Genomic DNA, 25,170 nt, shown 5'->3' on the forward strand with positions numbered 1-25,170 from the left:
CCTCTTCCAAATCTATTCCACAGTTCTTTCTGCCTGCCCCACCTCTGAACCACATCTCCATGATTATTCTGATATTTTACTTCCCTTTTCTGATTCTTTTCACCCTCGTCATGCACCATCTGTCCCTACACCCATTTCCCATCCTTCTTCCTCACCTGCTCCCCCAGCTCCTCTTCCCCTTTCACCTAGTAGCACCCCTTCCGTACCCACCTCTCCAATTCCTCTTAGAAGATCTCAAAGATCCTCCAAACCACCTGTGCATTTAAAAGACTATCAGTGTCATTTTGCTGTTTTTGATCATTGGTGCAATCTTGTTTCTTTTCTGAACCTACCTCCTATGCTGAAGCTACACAACATCCTCATTGGGTTGTAGCTATGACTACAGAACTCAATGCTCTAGCCTCGAATAGCATATGGTCTCTTTTTGATCTCCCTAAGGGTAAGAAAGCTACAGGGCGCAAATGGGTCTTCAAAACCAAGCTCAAATCTGATAGTACGTTTGAATGGTATAAGGCTAGACTTCTTTTGGCTTCAACAAAAATATGGTGTTGACTTTGAAGAAAATTTTTCTCCTGTTGTCAAAATGATAACTATTCGTTGTATGCTTGCTATTGCTGCTCATCATCATTGGTGTATTTATCAATTAGATGTGAATAAGGCCTTCTTACATGGCGACCTTAAAGAGGAAGTCTATATGAAGGTCCCTAAAGGTCTTCATGCTCCACACAATCAAGTTTGTAAGCTTCACAAATCTCTTTTTAGTCTAAAACAAGCTTCTCGTCAATGGTTTGCCAAGCGTGTTCATGCCTTACAACAACATAATTTTCAGTAGTCTAAGTATGATTATTCATTGTTCATCAAGAAAGAAGACACTACATTACCATCATGGTAGTTTATGTAGATGACATTCTCATCACTCATCACTGGTACTAATCTCACCGCTATTTCCTCCTTTAAAGAACATCTGCATTCTACCTTCGGTATTAAGGATCTTGGATCCTTACACTTTTTCTTGGACATGGAAGCAAGTTATAGTACCAAGGGTATCATTCTCACCCAACAAAAGTTCACTAAAGAGTTGCTGACAGATAGTGGCTTCACTGATTTCAAAAAGGTGCTCACACCTCTTCCTGTCAACATCAAACTCTCTGCCTTTGAAGGGACACCCCTCTCTAATCCCTCTCAATAAAGGAGCTAGTAGGCAAGTTAAATTTCCTTATAAATACTAGACCTGACATCTCTTATTCTGTACAAGAATCAAGATCAGAGTATAAAGAAGCACAAACTCAGTTAGAGAGTTAGTTATAACAAACTAACTGATTGTAATAGAAAATAGTTCTTGATTTACTCTTAGCTTTTGTACATAAACATCTTGTATGATATGAATTCTAATCAATAATAAAAAAGTGAATCATTAAGAGTGAATTGTATCTTGTCCTTTCATTTCTCTGTGTTCAACAAGAGTAAAGAAAAGAAACAGGAACATTAGAAGAAGAAGATCAGAGGAAGAAGGAAGGAAGAGAATTTAAGAAGGTACGATCTTCTTCCACCATGTATTCCAGGTAGGTCCTTCTTCTTCTTCTTGTTCTTCTTCTTCTTCTTCTTCTTCTTCTTCTTCTTCTTCTTCTTCCCCTTATTCCATATCTTCCTATACAAGGGTGAAATTAAGATTTCACAAAATTGAAATTAGGTTTTTTTTGGTTTGTTACCAATTCTTAAACAGGGAGGGAAGAATTGTGTGTCTAGGGTTTAGAAACTGGCTCAATTTATAGGAAAATTCTTTGTTTAATTTAGGAAGGAATGTTATTGATTGAGGAAATTTTGGTAAAAAAATTTCTAAATAGTATAATTAGGGATATTGATGGTCATTAATAAGATTTGCAACAATTGGTTTTCAAATTCAAAATATTTTAGTTTAATTTAATTTAATTTATTGATTTATTTATTTTTTCTGAAAATTTTGGAGTATTACACATTCTATTATTCCTTTTACTGAGAGGTAGCCCTCCATTATTTGTTTAGCCTTAGTGGTTTGAGTAATACTAAGGTTTGTGCACACCTCGGTAGCTTCCAGTGCTAAGATATTTCTTTTCTCTTCTGCACAACTAAGTAACTGGTTTGCTGAGCATTTGCTGTTTGAGTGTATAGATGAGGATTGAGTTGAAGTTGTTATTGGGGGAGTCATCCTTGGCACCATCACCGTCAGCAACTGTCTTAATTTCCCCTGTACATGTTGCACTTTTTAAGTCTATAATGGCCATATAATTGCTTTTATTTCCTGTTTACTTGTCTTAATCTAAGCCACTTAATGACTTTTCTAATAGGATTTAATAAGTCACTTAATTTTCTTATACCTACTTTGCAAGATTTGTTAATAATATGAACACGACAATGTATATGTAATAATTTACCACCAAAGATAAAACTAAAAAGCAGGTTTGTCATACAAAAGCTCTATGCATTTAATGTTTGCGTTTGCATTATTGGTAGAACAACAAAATATCTTATCTAACAAGCTCCATTCTTTACATATGTCGATTAATCTATATTTTACGTTATCACCAGTATGCCGTTCTGTCAATAACTCAAAGGCAATAATTATTTTTTGAATGAACCAGTTTATGTCTATCCAATGTATTGTTACACACATATAAGGTTTCAAATATAAGGGAGCATACAAAATATCAGTTGTAATTAAGAGAATAGTTGTGTAATTAAGTAATTATGTAATTAAGAGAATAATTGCTAATATTAAAATAATTATGTAAGTTAAGAAATAAAAAAATTAAATGACTAATTATGTAATTAAGAGAATAATTGCGTAATTAAGTAATTAAGTAGAGTTAGTAAGAAGAGAGAGTAATAGATAAGAAGAATTGTGAATTAAAGTGATTGAAATTGAATGGTATTTATAGACTAGTTTGCAATGGCTAGTTTTTAAAATCTAACAACTACTTTTTGGCCGGTTCCAAAGAATCGCTGAGGCTGGGGAACCGTATGATTCCGGTCTGGTTACATGGAATTGTGGGGCTGGGTGAACTGTTCCCATCATGTTCGCGATCCCGGAGCAGTTCCTTGGGATCGATGGGCCGGGTGAATCAGTTTGCGGTTCCATGGTCTTATTCTTACCAAAGGTTTCACGGTTCAGTCAGAAATTTTTTGAGATCGTATTGGTCCCCGGTTCGAAACCTATTGTAGACAATCCGGTTCCAAGATGGTTTTTAAGCGATTCGAGATCGGTTCGGTTTCGGGTAACCCGCCACGTGGCTATCACTAATAACAGTCAATAAACACGATGCCTTAGGATTACACTAAAGGCGCTTATTTTGGAAAATAAGTTGTTTTTAAGTTTAGATTTAAATTTTTTTTCTAAATTAAGCTTACATTGTTCAATTTTCTTTAAAAAAACTTATTTTATTTTCATTCGTTCTTCTCATTTACTTTTTGCGCAAATCGCAATGCAAATTTAAAATTCAAATTATTTTAATTATAATTAATTTTAAAATTCTAAAAAATTAATATTTAAGAAATAATATTAAGATAAATTTGTCAATATCTCATATAAATATGGATTTTTCATAAAAATTAATGAAAAATCATGTTAAAATTTTATTTAAGAACAACGTATAAAAACGGACAACGTAACACAGAACAACAAAGGGGAAAGTAAGGTGCATCAATATATCAGGCTTTCATCGTGTCGGGTTACAGGCTGAGATTGAGCCACATATTACCTAGAAACTTGCCTTCACCTCCGTCCGCCACGTGTTCGAATACTTACTCCACTCTCTCATTCATTGTTTCCGTTTGTTCGAAACTTCTCAATCATCTCTATCTCTAATTAATTAATAAAAATAAACAAACAAATCCCCATAATTTGATTTCTTTCGTCGGTTTAGCCGCTTTCTGGAAAATCACTGCATATTTCTTCATCATGTCTCGCTTGAATCAAGCTCGATATTTTCTCTCCCTATCGCAGTAAGACAATCATCATTTTCATCTTTCTGTCATTGCAATTTAGTTTCTTTTTTTTTTTTTTTTGTGATTTTAGTTTGAAGAATTACTAAAATAGAATGATCATTTTTCGACGTGTTTCTTTATTGATGAAACTATTAGTCAACAAAATATTTTGTTAATCATCATCAATTTTTCCTCGAATTTCTTCGAAATTTCTGTGTTTTTTAAATGAAATTATTACTCTTAACAAAATATTCTGTTAATCATCATCAATTTTTCTTCGAATTTGTTCGAAATTTCTTTTTTTTTTTTTTTTTTTTTTTTTTTGTTTCGTCGTAGTGATTACTTTTTTCATTTGGATGGAGTTGATTGTTGGATGGATATTTTGAGTCGTATATTACATACATTGTTCGACGCAAGATTTCAATGAAACCAGGTCGGCTCGTTCATAAAGGACTAATATATTTGTCATGAATTGAAAGTTTATTTGCCGTGGACGATGTTTGATGAGTAACTTCAAAGATTATATAGTGTAGAACATAGGTTAAGTTTAGAAAGGAACTATCTCAAGATAAGTTAGAGTGGGACGTTGACGGCACACTGAGACTATCACGTAAATCTCAGAAGAGACTTAAAGGAAGGCCTTTTGTAAATATATTGGTGGAGTGTGCACTAAGTTTTGTTTGGGTCCATCGGAGTTGGATAGGATTTATATGATGACATACCAGCTCAGACAAGAATCTCAGAGGCATATTTGGATTGCGATAATAATAAACCACCAGAATATCTAGTAACAAAAATACCCAAGAAGTAGCTTACTGAACCTAGATCCTTTAAGCAATATGACAGCCACATTCATAAATGAACAAGGAGTTATCACAAATGCTATGAATGAAATCAATAGTAAACATGTACGAAGCAAGATGATTATACCATAGACGGGGTGCTTGTTTGAGACGATGAAAAGACTTGTTGAGTGCATACATAAGTAGGGTGAATGGGATCATGAAAAACCATATGCATATGGACAGTTTCATTGAGCTGTTTAATATCAAGTTGATGTTTAGGCATAGCTTTAGAGAGAGCTAAGCTTAGAACATGTGATATATTGGATATAATGTTATATGTGATGTATTAAATATAAGAGTATTATGGGTATTTTAATAATTGTAGTTTCTTAGAAAAATGAGTATAAATACTCAAGGTGTAATAATTCTAGGGTATTATGTTGTTGATGAAATATCCATTGGGAGTTTAGCTGCACTCGAAGTCTGCCCAATCGTTAGTTTTCTTTTCAGTTGTATTTTCTTACAATTGGTATTAGAACATTACGTTTTGACGACCATATTGATGCTTAAGAATGGATCTAGTGGATGTTTTTCTTGAGAAATTGGACACTACAATGCCTCCATCGAAGAAACTCCAAGAAGTAGTAGAAAACAAAATTATTCATTCAAGTCCCGATTAATTCAAGAAATGTATGGGAAATGGAGAAAAGGTTTATGTGAACGGTGCGAAGATGATTTTGGCAAAAACGAATGTTCTAGGCATGAATGTAAAGAAATAGCACATGATGATTTTCTTCTCATCTTTAATGAAGGAAGAGAAGATGAGCTGGTGGCCATGGTAAAGCCCATATCCTTCCACTTCAACAACTCATCATTACCACTTACCACTTACCACTAACTAGAAACGATACCATCCAAGAACCTATCTCTCAACACCCACACATGTTCAATCAACAAATTAAGTACCCAACAAATGTGCCCTCTTTTCAACCCAGAAGGACAAACCAGTTTAAAATTGACTCGGGCCATAATAAAAAATTCCAGTTACCAGAATCAAAATCACAAAAGAAAATTATCCCAAGAACTTTCAAAACCACTTAGAATTGTCAACTCCTAAGCTTTTCGCCCAAACACAAAACTCATGCACATTATGTCTTGTAACTATTGTGAAAGAAAAGAAGTGGGAGGGAAATTATTGGTGGAAATCGAGGAATTCAAGAAGGGGAAGGAGAAAAAAAGGAGAAGTGGCTTTTACAATGGTGGTTATGGCGGAGGTGGTTAAGGACCACAACAATCCCATAATCTTGAAAATGTCACTACTAGAAAAAAGGGGAGAAATAAGAAGAAAAGAAAGAGAAGGCAGAGGAAAGACATCAAGTCGAAAAAAATGACTAGATACTTAAAAAAGAGCATATACTTGATGTTACAGAACAATGGAAGTGAAAATGAAAATCGAGGAAGGAGGGTGAAAATGTAAGTGTTGACAGCCTCCTCTATTGCGGGTCTAAGGTGAGGTAAGGAACTTGCGGGTGGAAGAACACGTGGTGACAAGGGCAGCCTAGAATCAAAGAAGAAAATATTGAAAATATCAGGGATTTGGGTGTGTCGTATATGGATTTCCGTTTGCCTTTGAAACTTTCTCAAACCCTAACAGTGGCGGAACAAACCGAGAAGACTTTTTTTTGAAATAGCTAGTCGAAGAAATTAGGGAAAGGAAAGAGACCCGAGAAATAAGGAAACAAAATTTGCAAAAGCATAGGTGATGTAGAAAGGGAAAAAAAGGGGTACCTTCCGTTCCATTATAGAGAGGAGTTTTTGAATTCTAAAACATGGGTGATGCCTTTTTTTGACCCATTTCATTACAATTGATAAGGTTTGTTTTTTGGTGTGAGTTGTAAATTGTTCACTTTTCAACTGGAGGCTTGGAGAAATTTTGGTGGAGTATCCACAAGAACCTGTCACAAAGCAACCCTTCCTGAAAAAGCATTGACATCACCAACCAATTTTCTTTTTCTCATCACCAACCTATTTTCATTTTCTCAGATATGAAGAAAAAAATGTTGTAGCCATTTCTATGTTTTGCATGTTTTGCCCAAGTTTTCTAGCTTTTGACCAATTTTACCATTCACTCTTTCAAGCCTATTTTTTAACACCCAAAATTTTGAAGCCTCATTTTGATCATATTTTTTCGCCTTACTCATTTAATTTCGTTTTCTATCCACCTTGAGGGCAAGGTGGAACTTCTGCGATCGGTAATGTGATATATTGGATATAATGGTCATTGTGATATATTAAATATAGGGGTTTTATGGATATTTTAATGATAGTATAGAGAAATGAGTATAAATACGCAAGATGTAATAATTATAGGGGATTCTGTTGTTGATGAAATGAAATATCCATTGGGAGTTTGGTAGCACTCGAAGTCTGCCCAACTGTTAGTTTCCTTTTCAGCTGCATTCTGAGATAGGATCAGAAAACTATTTATGTATAAAAATCCATATGGATTGAAACACATTAACATTAGGTGATTGAGGGATTAACGCCCACGTCATATTTTTAATGAGAGCATTATATTCCTTGTTCATGACCATTTTCCAATTAGGGTCTTGTAGAGCTACTAGTGGGTTTTTGTGTACAAGAAATTTTGTATTTGAAACGTGGACCTTTGATGGTATATAGGCTTGGGTTTGAATATACATCATTGACTTCTAATGGTTGAGCCTTAAGGTGAGAAAATAGGGTAAGGACTAGGCTGATTAGATATTTGAGAAGAAAAAGTTGTTGGGCCAGAAATGGGGGAAAATAGCAGTTGGGCTTGTGTAGGATAGGTAGGTGTTGTTTGGGTTACTAGGTGGGGGAGTATTATGGGAAGGTTGGGTTGAATATCTTAGGCATTGGTATTAAGATGGCGGGCCTGGTATTGGGAGTATTTTGGGGGGGTTAATGCTGCATATCATCGGGTTTAGAAAATGCGATAAGTATGGAGATAACCAATGATCTAAAAAATCATAAGTGTGCGACGTAGGAGCATGTGTTTTGGAGTAAGGAAATCGAGTTTCATGAAATAAAACACGTTAGCTTATGATGATTTTCTTTGAAGAAATATCGTGATATTTATAGCCATGATGATTTGAAGGATAGCCGATAGACACACAAGTAATTGATCTTGGTTAAGTTTGTGGATTTGAGAGGATGGAATGAGTGGGTAGCATAAACATTCAAAAACTTGAAGATGATAATATGAGGGTATTTTATTGTACAGGATTTCATGTGGACATTTGTATTAAAGAAGTTTTCTCAGAAGAATATTTAACAAAAAGTGATCTATCAGGTGAGCATGTTGCCAAAAAGAAGGGATAAAGAAGCATGTAAGCACTGTATAGATTATATTATTGATGGATCAAGTTTCTCTTTTGGCTTTTCCATTTTATATGATGTGTTTGGACAAGAGAAATGAAAAGAAATGTAACTTTGTTCAAAAAATGTATTAAATGGTTCATTTTTATTTTCAGTTTCATCATCATATTGAATATTTGTTGGTGTTTTGTGTTATTGTATTTTATTGAAGGCACAAAAGGTTGTAAAAATAGAAAAGATTTGTAATTTGAATTTGATTAGGACATAAATTTTCAGTAATCATCTAAAAACAAAAATTAATATTTGTGACCCATAGTACTAAATAAGCGAGAAGTTGATACATCACTATGTAAAATATCAAAAGGAAAGAATGTAGAATTTATTGAATTATAAAAAGCTAGTTTAGTATGCTTCCCTAGTCCCTAGAGAACAAAAAGTACATAACATTTTGTCTTTATCACAAGAAATTAAATTTTCTTAAAAGCATCTAAGATAGGAGTACCCGAGTGTCCTAAACGATCATGCCTAGAGTATTAGATATTGTGACAATTGATTTTGGTTGAATTTTTGTAGTGTTAATAATGGGGATTGGATACAAGTCGCATCGGCTATTACTTCTCACGATCTCTCTTTCCGGTAGTAAATCCATTAAACCAAAATAATCGAAAGAAACAAAGACATTGTTATCAGTAATATATTTTCTAACGGAGATTAAATTTATGATAAGTTCAGGAGCATGAAGGATATTTTTGAGGATGAAAGTGATGCGTAACCGGGGGCTGATTAGGGCCTTGGTTATGCAAGGATGAATGTCGTGCGGAAGCTTTAATGATTACTACAAACAATACTACGAAATGATCATGCAAAGAACACGAAACAACCACAAACAGAATCAAGAAATCCTTTCTTGATTTTCTGATGGTGATCCCCTGTGACCCTCCTCTATGATCGACTCTAAACTGATATGTACAAAGCCTTCCAGACCTTGCACTCGAGGTTTCCTTAAAGTATGAAGGTTGCTCCACAACTCTTAACACTCCAAGGATCAAAGGTTACTCCGTAGCCTTTGATGAAGTTGCCTCCAACTTCGAAGAAGAAAACAGAAAACTCTTTTCTGAATACCTCTCTATTACTTTGATTAATCTCAAATACAAGTTGTTGAACGTCCATTATTACATGAGAGCCTACGTATATATAGAGTTTTGCCTCTAAAACTAGCCGTTACAAATGACTTGCTTAATACACGTGGAATTAGCTAACAAAACAGAATGTAAAACAGCAGCCAACACTTAGCCAAAATTCTGATCTTCAAAACTATCGAGCAGCCTTCCTTTAGCTCATCTTCTAGGACTCCACGTGGATCTTTAGCATGGTCCTAGGCCCTTGATGGCTAGATCCAAGTACCGAGATTCCATTTCCACTTTAGTCCAGGTCATGAATGCATAGGTTTGGTCCCCACGTGTCGTGCAAGGTGGCCTGGTCGCTAGTTTGCTCTGCAGTTTGGGTTCTGCTTACTGTTCCCATCTTCCTGTGCGTGATGCTGTTCCCTGTTGCTGCCTTGGCTTCCTTGTTCCCAAAACATGATCTTGGGTTTATACTTCAATCCTTGGAATCAATCTTGGGTTCCCAAAACATGATCTTGGCCAGCAACCTAACACTTGATGCATTTGCATCAATTTCTCCCTCTTGGAAAAAGAATTGTCCTCAATTCTTGACTTCCCATATATGCTTGCTTCAAGAAGAACATCCTATGCTGCACCTGATGCACTTGCTACTGCTGTCTTAAAGAACTTGTTGCACATCCTTTAACCTGTTGTTTTATTGCTGTTCTATTACATTATTCTATTGCATAAAAGAACCTACTACACACTACGCCTACTGCTGCTACTACATATGTATTACAAATATTCATTTGTACAGGACAAATGCCCACTGATCAACACAAATGCTGATGGACCTGCTGGACTGTACACACCCACACTGTCCTGTTCCCATTTGCTGGATTGTTCCGTGTAAATACACATGTAAGCATGAATGCCCTTGTTCTCACTTGCATAATTAACCATACCCATATGTTAAACAAGCTTACCAAGAAGATTAGCTTGCTTGTATTGCCCATAACACCATGAACTTGTATCATTCTCCCCTTCTTAGAAAAAATTCGACCTCGAATTTTTGTAGGGTTAAACTCCACAAACGTACTATCATGCACATACTCAACAAAATACACCTTTGCAAACTCATGCTTCCTAGTTTGCTCTCCTTGTAAGCCAACCACCAATCTTGGATGAGAATCCATTATTTCAACACACTCCATTATAGAGCCAACATTCTTCATGCCAACTGTCTCAACAATCTCCTCAAGGTCTTCACGGCTCTCAATACAATGTATTTCAACCACTTCTTCACGAGTCTCAACAATCTCTTCACAAGGCGCTTCGACCATTTCTTCAAATGTTTCAACAAACTCTTCACAATCTGATTCTGGATACTCATCATAGATGGGAACCACATTTGCATATAAGTCAAGTTCCTCTTGCTTAGGAGCAATATCACCCTTTGGTTCTTGAATATCATCATGAGACAGAACCAATGATGTTTGTTCTTCAACATGCTTGGGAATGATCTCAAAATTAATCCTAGGCGGATCAACATAAGGATTATACTCACGATCAAACACAAATTTTGAGTCACCATGCTTCTTTTGTAATCTTCGTTGAAATTTTCTCTTCTCTTTATGAAGGATTATATATCTTTCGCATTTCTGGCTTGCAACCAAATTATGTCCCAACTGTTTTGTATAGTACACCACCGGATCCAAATCACTCAGTTTTGAAGAAACTAGTATCAACCTTCTAATATTTTCCTCCTGAATCTTCAATTGTTTTAGAACAGATTCATTAAGGTCATAAGCTAGATCTTCAAGTCTATCCATTCTTTCAGCCATGCTTATGTGTTCGTTTGATGAATTCATATTCTAAGACTCAAGAATATCTCAAAATGAAGTGTGAGGGTAAGGATGAGGGTGAAAAGAAAGAAAAAAAGACAAGAGGTTTTGGGATTTTTTTGTGTGCACAAAACAGAACTCAACAGAAACAAACACTACAAATTCAGAATCTGTGTTCGACCTTCACTACTGTGAACCCGATCAAACCAACTCCAATGATGATGAAAGTTGGTGACAACACAGTTAAAGATGTCTACAAACACTCAGATTTGAAATTACGCAAAAATATTGTGTGGTTTGATCACAAATCAAATTTTACTACACACATACAGTCTGAATTGTTTCTGTGACCTTTGGTCAAAAACACTTGCGCATCTTTTTTTCCACAACCCCAATGACTACACAAAAAGACTCACCAAAAACTAGACTGAAAATGAATCAATGTGAAAAAAAGAAAAAATGAAAAGGACTCAAAAATGAAAGAGAAATGAAGAAAATACAGAAGACACAAAAAAATGAAGCCCCCTGTACTTTTTCAGAACAACACTGAAATGGGTCAATCAAGAAGCCTATGAAACGTAAGAAAAAATGCACACACGATGTAGTTTGATGAATATAGGATGTTAATTGATAATTTGATAGAAAATGAAGGCCAAATGAAAGAATCTTGATACGTTTTCGAAGACAACTTACCACACATGTACAGAACTGATCAATGGTGCGCAGTCTGTAAAGAATCATGCATATCTCCTTCAATACTCCACCAAATCCAATAATTCCAACGTCAAAAATTCACCAACTCAATGAAACACATTGTGCGAAAACAGTTTTGAAAAATAACCTCAAACGGTCCTCCAAATCGATCACGTTTCAAACACCAAAAACTGACAGAATCTGAACAACAGTTACTCTGTGCGTACCTTGTCCCCTTCGTGAACCGTGCTCTGATACCAAGTTGATGCGTAACCGGGGGCTGATTAGGGCCTTGGTTATGCAAGGATGAATGTCGTGCGGAAGCTTTAATGATTACTACAAACAATACTACGAAATGATCATGCAAAGAACACGAAACAACCACAAACAGAATCAAGAAATCCTTTCTTGATTTTCTGATGGTGATCCCCTGTGACCCTCCTCTATGATCGACTCTAAACTGATATGTACAAAGCCTTCCAGACCTTGCACTCGAGGTTTCCTTAAAGTATGAAGGTTGCTCCACAACTCTTAACACTCCAAGGATCAAAGGTTACTCCGTAGCCTTTGATGAAGTTGCCTCCAACTTCGAAGAAGAAAACAGAAAACTCTTTTCTGAATACCTCTCTATTACTTTGATTAATCTCAAATACAAGTTGTTGAACGTCCATTATTACATGAGAGCCTACGTATATATAGAGTTTTGCCTCTAAAACTAGCCGTTACAAATGACTTGCTTAATACACGTGGAATTAGCTAACAAAACAGAATGTAAAACAGCAGCCAACACTTAGCCAAAATTCTGATCTTCAAAACTATCGAGCAGCCTTCCTTTAGCTCATCTTCTAGGACTCCACGTGGATCTTTAGCATGGTCCTAGGCCCTTGATGGCTAGATCCAAGTACCGAGATTCCATTTCCACTTTAGTCCAGGTCATGAATGCATAGGTTTGGTCCCCACGTGTCGTGTAAGGTGGCCTGCTCGCTAGTTTGCTCTGCAGTTTGGGTTCTGCTTACTGTTCCCATCTTCCTGTGCGTGATGCTGTTCCCTGTTGCTGCCTTGGCTTCCTTGTTCCCAAAACATGATCTTGGGTTTATACTTCAATCCTTGGAACACATCCTTGGCCAGCAACCTAACACTTGATGCATTTGCATCAGAAAGGAGGGGAGGGGGAGAGGCGTTGGGAGAAGATACAATAGTAGTATCAAAACCATAAATACGAATGGAATGCCCATTACCATCAATGATACGATTTTTCTAGCTCAAATTAAAATAAGATGAGAGATTACCTTGAGAGGAAGTCGTATGAGAAGCGGCTCACTTGTCCATGTACCAAGATGCATCTGGTTGTAATTGTTATCAAGAGTGATGAGGATCAAAGACATGACATTAGTAGTGGTTAAGGCTATGTGAAACTTAGATGTGGAAGCCATTAATGCAATGAGGAAAAATATATTAATTAGTGATGTCGTGGAGAAGTAGGTGGAAGAGAATAATACTCAATGATATTATTCTATTCTAATATGAATATGTAAGCAAATTTAAAATTTGAATTTGGAGAACTGTGGTTTAAATTCTTTAGAAAAGGTTTAGTTTTGCTATTGGCATCAGTGTAGTGACTTTTGGTTTTGGGTTCATTGCCCGATTATGATTTGTTTAGGGATTACTTAGAAGTACTGAAAAATTTGGAACATTTTGCGACATATGTAATGAGGGAAATCTTTGGGAGAAGATACAATAGTAGTATCAAAACCATAAATACGAATGGAATGCCCATTACCATCAATGATACGATTTTTCTAGCTCAAATTAAAATAAGATGAGAGATTACTTTGAGAGGAAGTCGTATGAGAAGTGGCTCACTTGTCCATGTACCAAGCTACATCTGGTTGTAATTGTTATCAAGAGTGATGGGGATAAAAGACATGACATTAGTAGTGGTTAAGGCTATGTGAAACTTAGATGTGGAAGCCATTAATGCAATGATGAAAAATATATTAATTAGTGATGTCGTGGAGAAGTAGGTGGAAGAGAATAATATCTCAATGTTATTATTCTATTCTAATATGAATATGTAAGCAAATTTAAAATTTGAATTTGGGGAACTGTGGTTTAAATTCCTTAGAAAAGGTTTAGTTTTGCTATTGGCATCAATGTAGTGACTTTTGGTTTTGGGTTCATTGCTCGATTATTTGTTTAGGGATTACGTAGAAGTACTGAAAAATTTGGAACATTTAGCGACATACGTAATGAGGGAAATCTTTGTTGGAATGCTGCCCGATTATGATAGGGAAAGGTGGTTGATGTTTGTAGGGAATTGTGAGAAAGTGAGAAATTTTCAACCATATGTATGAATACACAACTTCAATACACTAATATGGGTTTTTGAAATAAGTAGGATTGTATATATATTTCAACCTGAGACTTCTAAACAAAAAGTGTTGCATTTTTTTGGATTTTTAAATTGTTTATTTTATGTGGAAGGACTTGTGTTGTTGTCTGGCATTGACTTCAACGGCTCTTAATTTTTTATGAGTTTGGTGTCAAGGGAAGGGATGAGATGGTGTTGAATGCTAGATATGTATTCTTAACTTCATATGTACTAGTAGTCTTGTATGCTTTCCTATGTGGGGGATAAGGGTAGAAAATTATTGAAGTGTTGTGTAAACACCTTCAATTTCTAGTTGGTTGTAGCATCAAGCATGACTGCTTACACCTTTGACCTTTAATCCCAAAAGATGCCATATACTCTATTAAGGTGCTTCATTATGTGGAAAATAACCATTAAATTATAGAATATTCTTTTGATGATGTTTGAAACTATGAATTTATTATTGCATGATAATTGATGAGATATAGAGGTGACCAAGAACAATTTTCCGTATTCCGTTTTTCCAAGTTACTACTTTTTAATAGTTTATAGGGCTAGTATCTTCTTTTAACGTGTTTAGTCAACAAATGCTTGGACATTATTGCTGTATTCGATATGCATTATATTTAACAAATAGGATTGTATTGAGAAATGTGTGTGACAACAAGCATGTTGCATTGTACCAGTTAAACAAAGAACCGCCATCTTAGAATGAAATTTTGTTCTCCTTGTCAAATCAAGATTTTAAAATATATCTTTTACACTTGGTGTTCCCTGTTATTTGTCGATGCTAATGTTGATTTTTCATATGATTGTGACGTTTGCAATACATATTTAGAAGTTAGCATTGTACGCTATATATTTATCATGTAGATTTTTCCATGCATGATAAGTATTTCATTTTTGATATGTTATTCAAACAAAAGACCAAAGAAATAGGTAGTGTGCTCTATATGTGATCTGCTAAGCTCATAGCTCATAGACTTATTTTTGAATAAGAAAACCTCTAGTTCTTTGTCTTGAACTGTTTCGACTAATTGCTCACTAATGCATTCTACCCAATTCCTATATGAGGTGTTGAAATGGATATGTCACGCAGATCCTTTTATCTATTTATTATCACTGGACTGAACCTTTTCTACATCTTGACTCCCCGTTAACCTTTTGTTTTGCTAGATCTCTGGCGATGTATAGAAGTTGCAGATTTCTGTCTACAGAGTCTGCAGGTGTTAATGGAGGCATTAAAGTTGAGGAAGCAGAAACAGTAAATGTTCCACCTCCCTCTTCGGAGAAGGTATTGAATTTTGACTTTCATCTAATTGCTACTGGGTTAACTGTGGTTAAGGTATTATTTTTTTCTCACTGTAATCAATATGAATTTTGAGTGTTGTGGTTAAGCTACTTGTTTTTGGAGGCAATGGATTTGTTGGCTCACATGTTTGCAAAGAAGCTTTAGAACGTGGGTTGTCTGTCTCAAGTATAAGTAGGTAATATTTTTCTTACCATAAGTCTATTGTAGAATGTGGATAGAATGTCTGGTAATAAATGTTTGTTGATTTATTTTCAGCAATACGAGCCCAGGGTAGTACTTGGCTACCTGCTATTCTTGATTTTTTTTCCTCTTGTGAACTTTTTGTGTTATAGATGTGTAGATGCTGTGCACAACTACATATATTGAATATCACTTCCTCCTCTTTTGAATGTTGTTTTGTTCTTCCAAATGATCGAGTTATCTATTAAGTTTTCTCTCATTTTTTTTTTCTTTCAGATCTGGAAGGTCTTCCATAAATGAACCTTGGGCTGATAGAGTTAGTTGGCATCAAGGTTTGTTACCTAATGCTGGGTTACGTGACTAAACTAATGGATATGTCCAGTGCTTTTTGGTAAAATTTTTTTGTTGCTGCAGGAAACCTCTTTTCACCCGAAACAATTAAAGATGTACTGGATGGAGTTACTTCTGTTGTATGTTACCTTTCCTCGATTGAACCTGTGATAAATATGTAGTTGGTTATTTGTGGGCTGTTGTTTAGAACTATGATTTTGCTTTGTTACGAATTTCCATTGGTTTTAAGTTGCTACCTATATGTCTTCTGTTGTTCATAATTATTCATTTACTGATGCAGTCGTCCCATTCAGCAGTCATTGCTCATTATATGCCTCCCATATTGTTTACGCTGCATACTATCTTAGTTGACGCATCAATTAGATCTATGAAATTTTGCAGATATCCTGTGTTGGTGGCTTTGGTTCTAACTCATACATGTACAAGATTAATGGTACTACAAACATGAATGCTATTAGAGCTGCTGCAGAGAAAGGTATGCATAAAGTCATTACTCGTTACAATGCTCTCATCTCTTTGAAAATTAGCAGACTTCATTTGTTGATGTGGCTGTTTGTAAGCAACATTTTTCCGCTACTTGGTATATTGGATCCTGTACAGGACAACATTTTCCATATCTTTAGCTGGTCTTCAGTGAATGTCATAGGTTTAAAAAACTTATCTTGTTTGTATAGAAAGCTTTCTTTTGGTCTTTTTTTTCTCAATGTTGTTTCATTTTAAGCTGCTACTAGTGCTGGAGTGCTAATGCATACTTATCCTGGTCTACGTGAACATGTTGCTTTATACATTGTTTCCTTTACTAACATGGTTGGACGTGTCTGAGGGGGGAGAAGCAACTGAAAGGACTATGATTTTTAGCCTTGTGCGGATATTGGTTTTCAAGTGTGTGATGTTCAACAGTTTCACTAACCAAGTCTCGTGTGTCAGTGTCTGGATCACATAAAAACTTTGAGATAGCTGGTGTTAAATAATATTGTGCTTATCTGTTTTGCTTAATTGATTATTTTGTATAGAATAGCATCCACCTCAATTTCATAGCATATTCAATTTGCAGGAGTGAAGAGATTTGTTTATATCTCTGCTGCTGATTTTGGTGTGGTCAATTACCTACTGCAAGGTTACTACGAAGGAAAGGTAAGTAATAGTGGCAATATTTTTGTTTCAATTTGTAAAGGTCAAATTAATTTGGAAAATTCAATTGTAAAGTTCCCGCTTCCCACCTTTAGGTGGTTATTTTTTAAAGATCCTATCTTTCATTTATGCTTTAATGATCTTTAATTTGCATGACCTTTTCTTCTAAAGGTGGGTACTTCCATTTATCCATTAAAGATTCATTCTTGCACTTTTTTTTCTTCTAGAAGTCTAAATGATCCCTTACCTGTACAAGCTACCTTTTCCATGTGCTATCCCTTCTCATGCCTTTCCCACCCCTACCCTCCCCACTCGAAAACCCGGACCCCAACACCACCTGAAAAACAATCCACATGGCGTCGTCTTTAACAGGTATAAGATTTTTTAGACGTTCAAAAAAACATTCAAAGGTCGAATCTTAAAAGGATAAATGAAAGGTCAGAACTTCAAACAAAATCATGCAAAAGTTGAATCTTTGAAAGATAAATGAAAGGTGGGACCTTTAGAATTAAATAATCCAATTAATATCTGGTACAACTCCTTTATACAACATTCTTTGATTTACCCTCTGCCCCTATTATTGTGCTTCACCCTCTTCTCTATATGTAGTCGAAGTAACAATTTTGTACTTGAAGAAATTTTGCTTTTACATCATCTGGAGTTTTGTTTTGAGCTTAGTTATACTTCTGTAGTTTGTCGGTGATTGTGTTGGTTGCTGCATTTTCCTTCTTCTCTTTATTTTGTTAAGGAAATCTACAGAGTATTTTTTTGGGGTTATGCTTTCTGTTTTCTTCAGTTTTATTTGCTGCAGGACATAGTACTCTTTGGCCTTTTGTTTTGTTGCTTGATTTTGTGGCCCTTATATCTGTTATTAGGCAAGCCTGTTTGTTTTACATCCACATCTTACTGACACTGGTTGTTATCCTTCCAGTTATTTAAGAACATGTGCTTCATTTCTTATTTTCTTTCATTTTGCTGCTCGCACATGCGTAGACTTATTTTCTTGGAGTTGCATATGGAATAACTTACTTCTGACTAGCAACTTCTATTGTTTTTGCTTGTGGTTACAGAGAGCAGCTGAAACAGAGCTATTAACTAAATTTCCTTATGGAGGTGAGCTTCTGAACTGTTTTCTAGTGCTGTAATGCAAATATTATCTGCTCATATAGTTATATATCATCGGCCGCATCATCGCGTCACGACTGCATTGTATGATATTCTTTACTGTGATCATCCTTATTTTTAGGTTATTGTGACCAGGCCCATCTTCGACTTTTTAGTGGCACTGAGTGAAATCACTTTGTGGGCCCTTAAAAATGAATATGTATCCTAATATTTTACAAAGTGATGGTTGAGAAGGATTAAAATTTTTGATAGGTCAAAGTTCTAATTTGCATAAGTGAACTAGTTCATGTAGAAAAATACAAAATGTACTCTTGAATGTCTAGTATTCATATTAAATGATTCTCAAGTTAGAAATAAAAATCTTATTATACAATCTTTATTAGTACTCATAATAAAGTTAAAAAAGATTGAAAAAACAAGTAGACACCAATTGACCAAAACGTTAGTAAAAAAGAGACGAACTATTTGAATATATATGTTATCAAATTCTGCAATTGGACAAATATACAAATGTAAAATATTGAACAATAACAATTAATCAGTTGAAGAAAACAAATTTATTTTAATCGATTATAACGCTACAAGAATGGAGAAAATTAGATAATTATGGACTCTCAAAAAATGGGTTCCGTTGAAGAAAACAAATTCATTTTATATTGCTCATATATACCCTCAAGAATAGAAAAAGATTGATATTTTTTATATATACCAAAAATAAATAATGGGCTCTCAAAAAATGGGTCTTAAGAGATTGGTAAAAAAAAAAACTAATGTTAATAATGGGGTAAAATGAAATAAATGGAAAAAAACATTTAAACATACAATTATGTAAAAGACTAACAAAGGAAAAAAAATTGTTGTGGGAAGGACTTGAACCAACAACCTATTGTTAATGCACCATCATTATTTACCACCAAGCTATTACATATTTTTGGGGCTGATCGTGACTACAACATTGGCAATGATATCCATAATATCATCCTTATTGATAGCCACGAGAGTGGTCTTTTGACTGTGCGACTGCATTCATTATTTTGCACTATGCTATAGTTTGACCTGTTTGCATGTTGATAAAAAAATGATCACGTGTCAAAAGAAGCCTTTTGAAACCGAAATTTTTCTGAATAATTAGATATTCTTTAGGTGGTGTGGGTCTTGCTGTTCACTTAATATGTATTAGAATTTTATTCACTTGTTCTTATAGCTTGACCTGTTCGCGTGTCACGCGAGGTTTGCTTACTTTTATCATATGCAATTGAAGAATGATATAGGAGTATCATGTATGGTTAACTTGCTTACTTTTATCATATGCAATTGAAGAATGATATAGGAGTATCATGTATGGTTAAGAAGGGGAAGGGGAAACTGTCTGGGAAGCCCAAATGAGGGCCACTAAGCCTGAGATCAGAACCGAGATGAGAGGAGGTGAGACATAAAAAATTTCAAAGAGAAGACTTAAGAAGGGATTAATACTATTATTATTATTATCATGATGCGTTACAACGAGACAATCAACCTATTTATACTAAGGCTGATTAACCAACAAAACTGATTTAACTAACAACTCATGTGCTTGGCACACCCTTATGTTTAAACACTATATCATATCCTCCCCCTACGAAAAATGACTTGTCCTTAAGTTTGAAGCTGGACAAAATCAGGATATTTGGCTTCAAATGCAACAACATCCTCCTAAGTTATCTCATGGCCTGCAAAGCCTAACCACTAAATTAGGTACTGAGTGACTCCTTTGTTTTGGAACTTTACTGATCTTATATCAAGGATTGCTTGAGGCTGAATGTCTGATAAAGTATGATTAAGTAACCATTCTGAAATGTGAGTTGCAACTGGTAATGTGCCATGAAATCTCCTCTAGTGGGAAACATGCACCACATCATGAATCTGAGAATTAGAAGGAAGACTCAGCTTATAGGACACCTTTCCCTCCTTGTGCAGCACTCTGAATGGCCCATAGTACTTAGGGGATAACTTGTGATTTTCTCTAGTTTGAACAGACTAGTCTTTATTTCTGTAGCTTTAATAATACCCAATCTCCAATTTCAAACTCCCTTTCTGTTCTTTGAGTATCAACTTCGAGTTTTATTCTTTGGTGTGCTCTCCTTAAATGAAACTTTAGTGTGGTGATCATATTTTCTCTTTGTACTAGGCTCCTATCCACAACTGCTATGACTGAATCGCCTGCTAAATAGGGCAAATGCACAGGAGATGGTTGACAGTAGATAATTTCATTGGGTGTTTTCTGAATACAACTATGGAAGTAAGTATTGTACCACAACTCTGCCAAAGGTAACCATAGACTCCATTCTTTAGGTTTTTCGCTAATCATACACCTGAGATAACTTTCAAGACACCGATTGACTACCTCAGACTAGCCATCTGTTTGTGGATGGTATGAAGAAGACAATAAAAAATCAGTTCCATATAATGAGAACAACCCTTTTTAAAAGTTGTTGAGAAATACAGAATCCCTATCACTCATAATTGTTCTAGGTCATCCATGGAGTTTGAAGCCAGTATCCTAATAGGCCTGGGCAACCTTAACTACAGAGAAGGGATGTGTTAAAGCCATTAAGTGGCCATATTTGCTTAGGAAGTCCTGTGGTGAAGTCCATTCTTATGTCATACCAAACAGCCTTAGGAATAGGCAAGGTTGTATGAGTCTTGGATAGGCCACAGTTTCAGGTTTAGAGGTTTGACAAACCAAGCAGTTTTTGACAAAGTGTCTGACTTGTTTGTTGAGACCCTTCCAATAAAAAACATTGTTGATTCTCCTTGTTGTCAAGTCTCTTCCAAAATGTCCTTCAGGTGAAGAGCGCTACCAAGAAATTAACTTGTGTCTCAATTGAGTATCAGGTCCATCCACGATCTTATTATGCTTTCTTAAAAGACCCTTCTTGAGTTCAAACCCAACATACTTTTGTTGTTCTTGTAGTTCCTTAATGACAGTGATTAAGTTGTTGTCCAAGTGATAACTGTGTTGGATGAGGGACTCTAAATTTGTACCAATGATTGATATGGCCATGAGGAGTATATGTGAACTAGATACCCTAGTCAAAGCTGCTTGATTTTCCTTACCACTCTTGTAGTGAATATCTTTATCAAATCCCATTAGCTTAGACAACCAAACTTGTTGGAAATTGGAATAGTGTGGAGATTTTCTGTTCCAACAACAATTTCAAACTCTTCTGATCAATTCTGATGATGAAGTGAGTGCCTATAAGATTCTACTCCCATTTCTGCACAAAATGCACAATGGCTAATAATTCCTTCTTATAAACTGATAATTTCTAGGTCTTGCTTATGTATGCCAAAGGTCTGCCTTCTTGACTAGAGGCGTCAGTTTCCACCTATGTTACTCGGATCCTCCTTTTTCGCCACTTCACCGGTGTCCGGTAAGCCAGATTGCACATGGGTATGGCACACTTCACGTTGTCAGCCTTCCTCCATTGAAGCTTCGGTTTTTTTTTCGATTTTAGAGATGGCTTTTTTTTTTTTTTTTTTTTTTTCTGTTCTAGAGATGAAGTAAAAGGGGTTGAAGGAATGAAGAAGAAAGGAGTTGAAGCATATCAAAACTTGAAGCTTGAATAATAATTACAGAGAAAATAATAAAGAGAAAGAAAAAGAAGATGGAAGGAGTATATATATTTGATGAAGATGAAAGGTTAGGAGTATTGAATAATACAGGGAAAAGATAAGACAGAAAAGTAATTAAGAGTTAGAAGTTACTCCTAGTACATAAAAGTGTAAAACAGCTGTACATCAATACATTGAAGAGACAACACTATATTTTTTTTACTTACTTTTTTGTTTACTCTTACTTTTTTTTTTTTTTTTACTTTTTCTTTACTTTAATGAAATACATAATAATAATAATAATAAAATTTTAAGTATATTTAAGTATATTTATGCTGTATCTCTGTACGCGTATCCAATATTGGGACGGTGTCCGCGAATCCTAGATTTCAAAATTTTCGTATCAGATCCTAGGATCCACACCCGTATCCGATATTCGTACTCGAGTCCAAGTAACGTAGGTTTCCACTACAAACTTGTCAAATCAGAAAGTGGCTTAAACTAAAGCTTCTTTCAATTGCGCCTATTAGGCCTAAGAAGCTTCTCAAATCTTAAACAGATTGTGAAATTGACCACTTTGACATCGCGCTAATTTTCTTGGATCAGTTTCAACTCCTTGAGCTGAAATAAAATGCCCCATATTCCACTTTAGGCTGAGCAAAATCACATTTAGTTGCTATAATGAACATTTGATGCGTTTTCACTGTTTGGCACACCAACTCTAAGTTACTACTATACACAAAAATATCATCAAAATATAACAAAATAAATTTTCTTAAATATGATTTACTCATTCATTCAATTCGGAAAGGATGCAGGAGCGTTAGTAAAGCGAAAAGGCATAACTAGGAATTCAGAGTGCCCCGTTAGAGTTTTAAAAGCAATTTTAAGCACATTTTTTTTGTGTACTCTCAATTGATGATAATAAGGTCTAAGATCTAATTTGGAAAAAGCTGTAGCTCCAGCTTATTCATCAATTGGTTCTTCTACAATATAAATAGGGAATTTATCTTTAACAATTTTCCTAATAAGCTCCCTATAGTCAACACAAAGTCTCCATGTACCATTTTTCTTGCCTACTAAGACTACTGAGGAAGCAAGGGGACTATTTTTGTTTTGTATTTCTTGTATTAGCTGCTCAATGATATCCCTTTGTTTAAGGGGTATCTATAAGGCCTTATATTAACAGGACTAACATCATTTTGTAAGGGTATCCGATGGTCGAATACCCTCTTAAAAGAGGTCTATTTCAAGATCGGCAAAGATATCCGTTCCTTGTTCCCGTTCTCGTTCCCCGTTTCAAACCGAATGTTGTTCCAGGTAATAGTGCCTTCTACATAAAATTGCATCAAACACTTTTCAAAGTCCCATTGAATTTATCCTAAAGTTCCTTACCCTTGTATTCTTAATACCATGTCACACCCTCCTAGGGGAATAAGTAGAACCTTAGTCTTGAAAATCTTTTTGTTCATTTGCCATTCAAAGTGTGTCCATTTATATTGCAACAGTGATAGCTTGGGGATGAATTTCCTTTGAAGTGTACCCTAACTTTTTAGCAAAGTGTATATCCACAAAATTATGCGTGCTTCCTGAGTCTACTAAGATGTGAATCTTGCTATTGTTCACCATTCCGGAAATTCTCATGGTATGAAAGTTATGTTCCCCAGTCAAAGCACTCACTGAAATCAGAGGCTCCACCTTATAAGGCCGTTCTTCCTCTAGGTTGCTTTCCTGTAATTGATTTTGCTCATCCCTTTCTATCTCACTCCCCTTAACCTCAAAATTAAAAATTTGAGTTAATTTAAAGTTGCATTTGTGATTCCTGTCATATTTTTTATCACAAAAATAACATAATCCTTGCTATAACATCTACTGGAATATGCAGGTAGGATCTATAATTGGTTCTAGTGGTATTTGGAGTTATTGGTAATAAGGGGGTTTGTTGGCATTGGATTGGAAGGAGGCAGTCCCGTTATTCGGAGAAGTTTGTTGAGGAATATGTAGCTTCAAGTCTTCAACATTCTTCTCTAATACATCTAATTCAATCTCCTAAATCAGTCAAATACCAAAACATCAACAAATACAAAACAACTTACCAATTGTTTCAACAAATCATAAATTACAAATCGTGCATGTTCCGGCTTAAACGAATAAAAAGGTGGAAAATCAAAGTCAATCAAAAGAGGATTAGAATCATCACAGCAGAAATTGACGAAGATAGAACAATTATAAGAGAACTGCTGGATGATGAAAGAGAAATAGAGGTGGTGAGATGGCGAGTACGCAGAAGGAGAAAAAAGACCAAAGAGGACAAGGATAGGATTTACTGAATTTGCATAGATAAGTTCGAAAAGAAGAAAACGAGGAGCATTGAGAGAAGGAAGAAGAAGGAGGATGAGGGTGGAGGAGAGAGTGAACTAGATAAAGAAATGGAGGATGCCAATAAAAGGTTGAGCACAAGTAGCAATGGTGCGAAGAGTGAGGAAGAAGAACAATTAAGAGTAATGAGGAAGAAGAAAAAGATTGACTTACGGAAATACAAATGTTGTTATTTATATTTATTTATTTATTTATTTTTATGATTATGTCTTCAGAAAACTTAAGTATCAATGTTTAATGTTATCACGTGGAAAAAACTTTTAAAAAAATGCTACCACTTGCATTTCAACAAAACAGATTGCTATTCTATAGAATTTCCCTTACTTCAATCAAACCATGAATGCTACTTATAAACGCTTCACTGAACATACACTAAGCCTACTTATTTGGTGACAATCTACTTTGTTTAGTTTCATTCGGTACACTTACAAGGGAAAGATACAAATTGATAAATACCATTCGATTATTAAATTATTTATTTTAATAAATTTATCTATTTTGTGTCAGGTGTCATTTTGAGGCCTGGATTTATTTATGGAACACGCCAGGTTGGCAGCATGAAGTTACCTTTAGGTGTCATTGGAACTCCATTGGAGACGGTAATACTAATACTAATGCTAATACAGCGTACCAAATTGTCTAAATTATTCAAGATTGTTCTGTCGTTTTTCGTTTCTAAGATGAATTATCTGAATCTATTTCAGGTACTTCAATATACAAAGCCATTGACTAAAATTCCATTGATTGGTCCCCTGCTCACTCCTCCTGTCGATGTTGATGATGTTGCAAAGGTTGCCGTCAGGGCTGCAACCGATCCTGTTTTTCCACCCGGCATTGTTGATGTTAACGGAATATTACGCTATAGCAGGCAGAGGAAAAAGTAAAATGTCAATCTTTTAGACTACTCTATCCCTTTGAGATTAAAGTTACTATTGATAATAATATTTTTTCTTATAATGTCATTAACAGTAATAATTTTAAA

At 35.2% G+C, this 25,170-nt stretch overlaps 1 protein-coding gene across 2 annotated transcripts in view; it reads left to right on the forward strand.

Moving 5' to 3' along the window:
• The first annotated feature begins 3,661 nt into the window (after nt 1–3,661).
• Nucleotides 3,662–25,170, forward strand: part of LOC130801785 (uncharacterized protein At1g32220, chloroplastic) — a 21,576-nt gene continuing 67 nt past the window's right edge. The window contains exons 1-11 of one of the 2 annotated variants that reach the window (XM_057665669.1): nt 3,799–3,978; nt 15,293–15,410; nt 15,515–15,603; nt 15,885–15,940; nt 16,023–16,078; nt 16,341–16,434; nt 17,014–17,093; nt 18,161–18,203; nt 23,019–23,129; nt 24,696–24,787; nt 24,893–25,170. The exon at nt 24,893–25,170 is cut by the window's right edge and continues 67 nt beyond it. In XM_057665669.1, coding sequence (XP_057521652.1) covers nt 3,935–3,978; nt 15,293–15,410; nt 15,515–15,603; nt 15,885–15,940; nt 16,023–16,078; nt 16,341–16,434; nt 17,014–17,093; nt 18,161–18,203; nt 23,019–23,129; nt 24,696–24,787; nt 24,893–25,072 — 963 coding nt within the window. In that variant the 5' untranslated portion in view covers nt 3,799–3,934 and the 3' untranslated portion in view covers nt 25,073–25,170. Of the gene's footprint in view, nt 3,979–15,292; nt 15,411–15,514; nt 15,604–15,884; nt 15,941–16,022; nt 16,079–16,340; nt 16,435–17,013; nt 17,094–18,160; nt 18,204–23,018; nt 23,130–24,695; nt 24,788–24,892 lie in introns of both variants that reach the window. The other variant, XM_057665670.1, reaches the window with a different exon arrangement.

The sequence above is a fragment of the Amaranthus tricolor genome, chromosome 15, assembly GCF_026212465.1.
Source record: "Amaranthus tricolor cultivar Red isolate AtriRed21 chromosome 15, ASM2621246v1, whole genome shotgun sequence".
Lineage (NCBI taxonomy): Eukaryota > Viridiplantae > Streptophyta > Magnoliopsida > Caryophyllales > Amaranthaceae > Amaranthus > Amaranthus tricolor.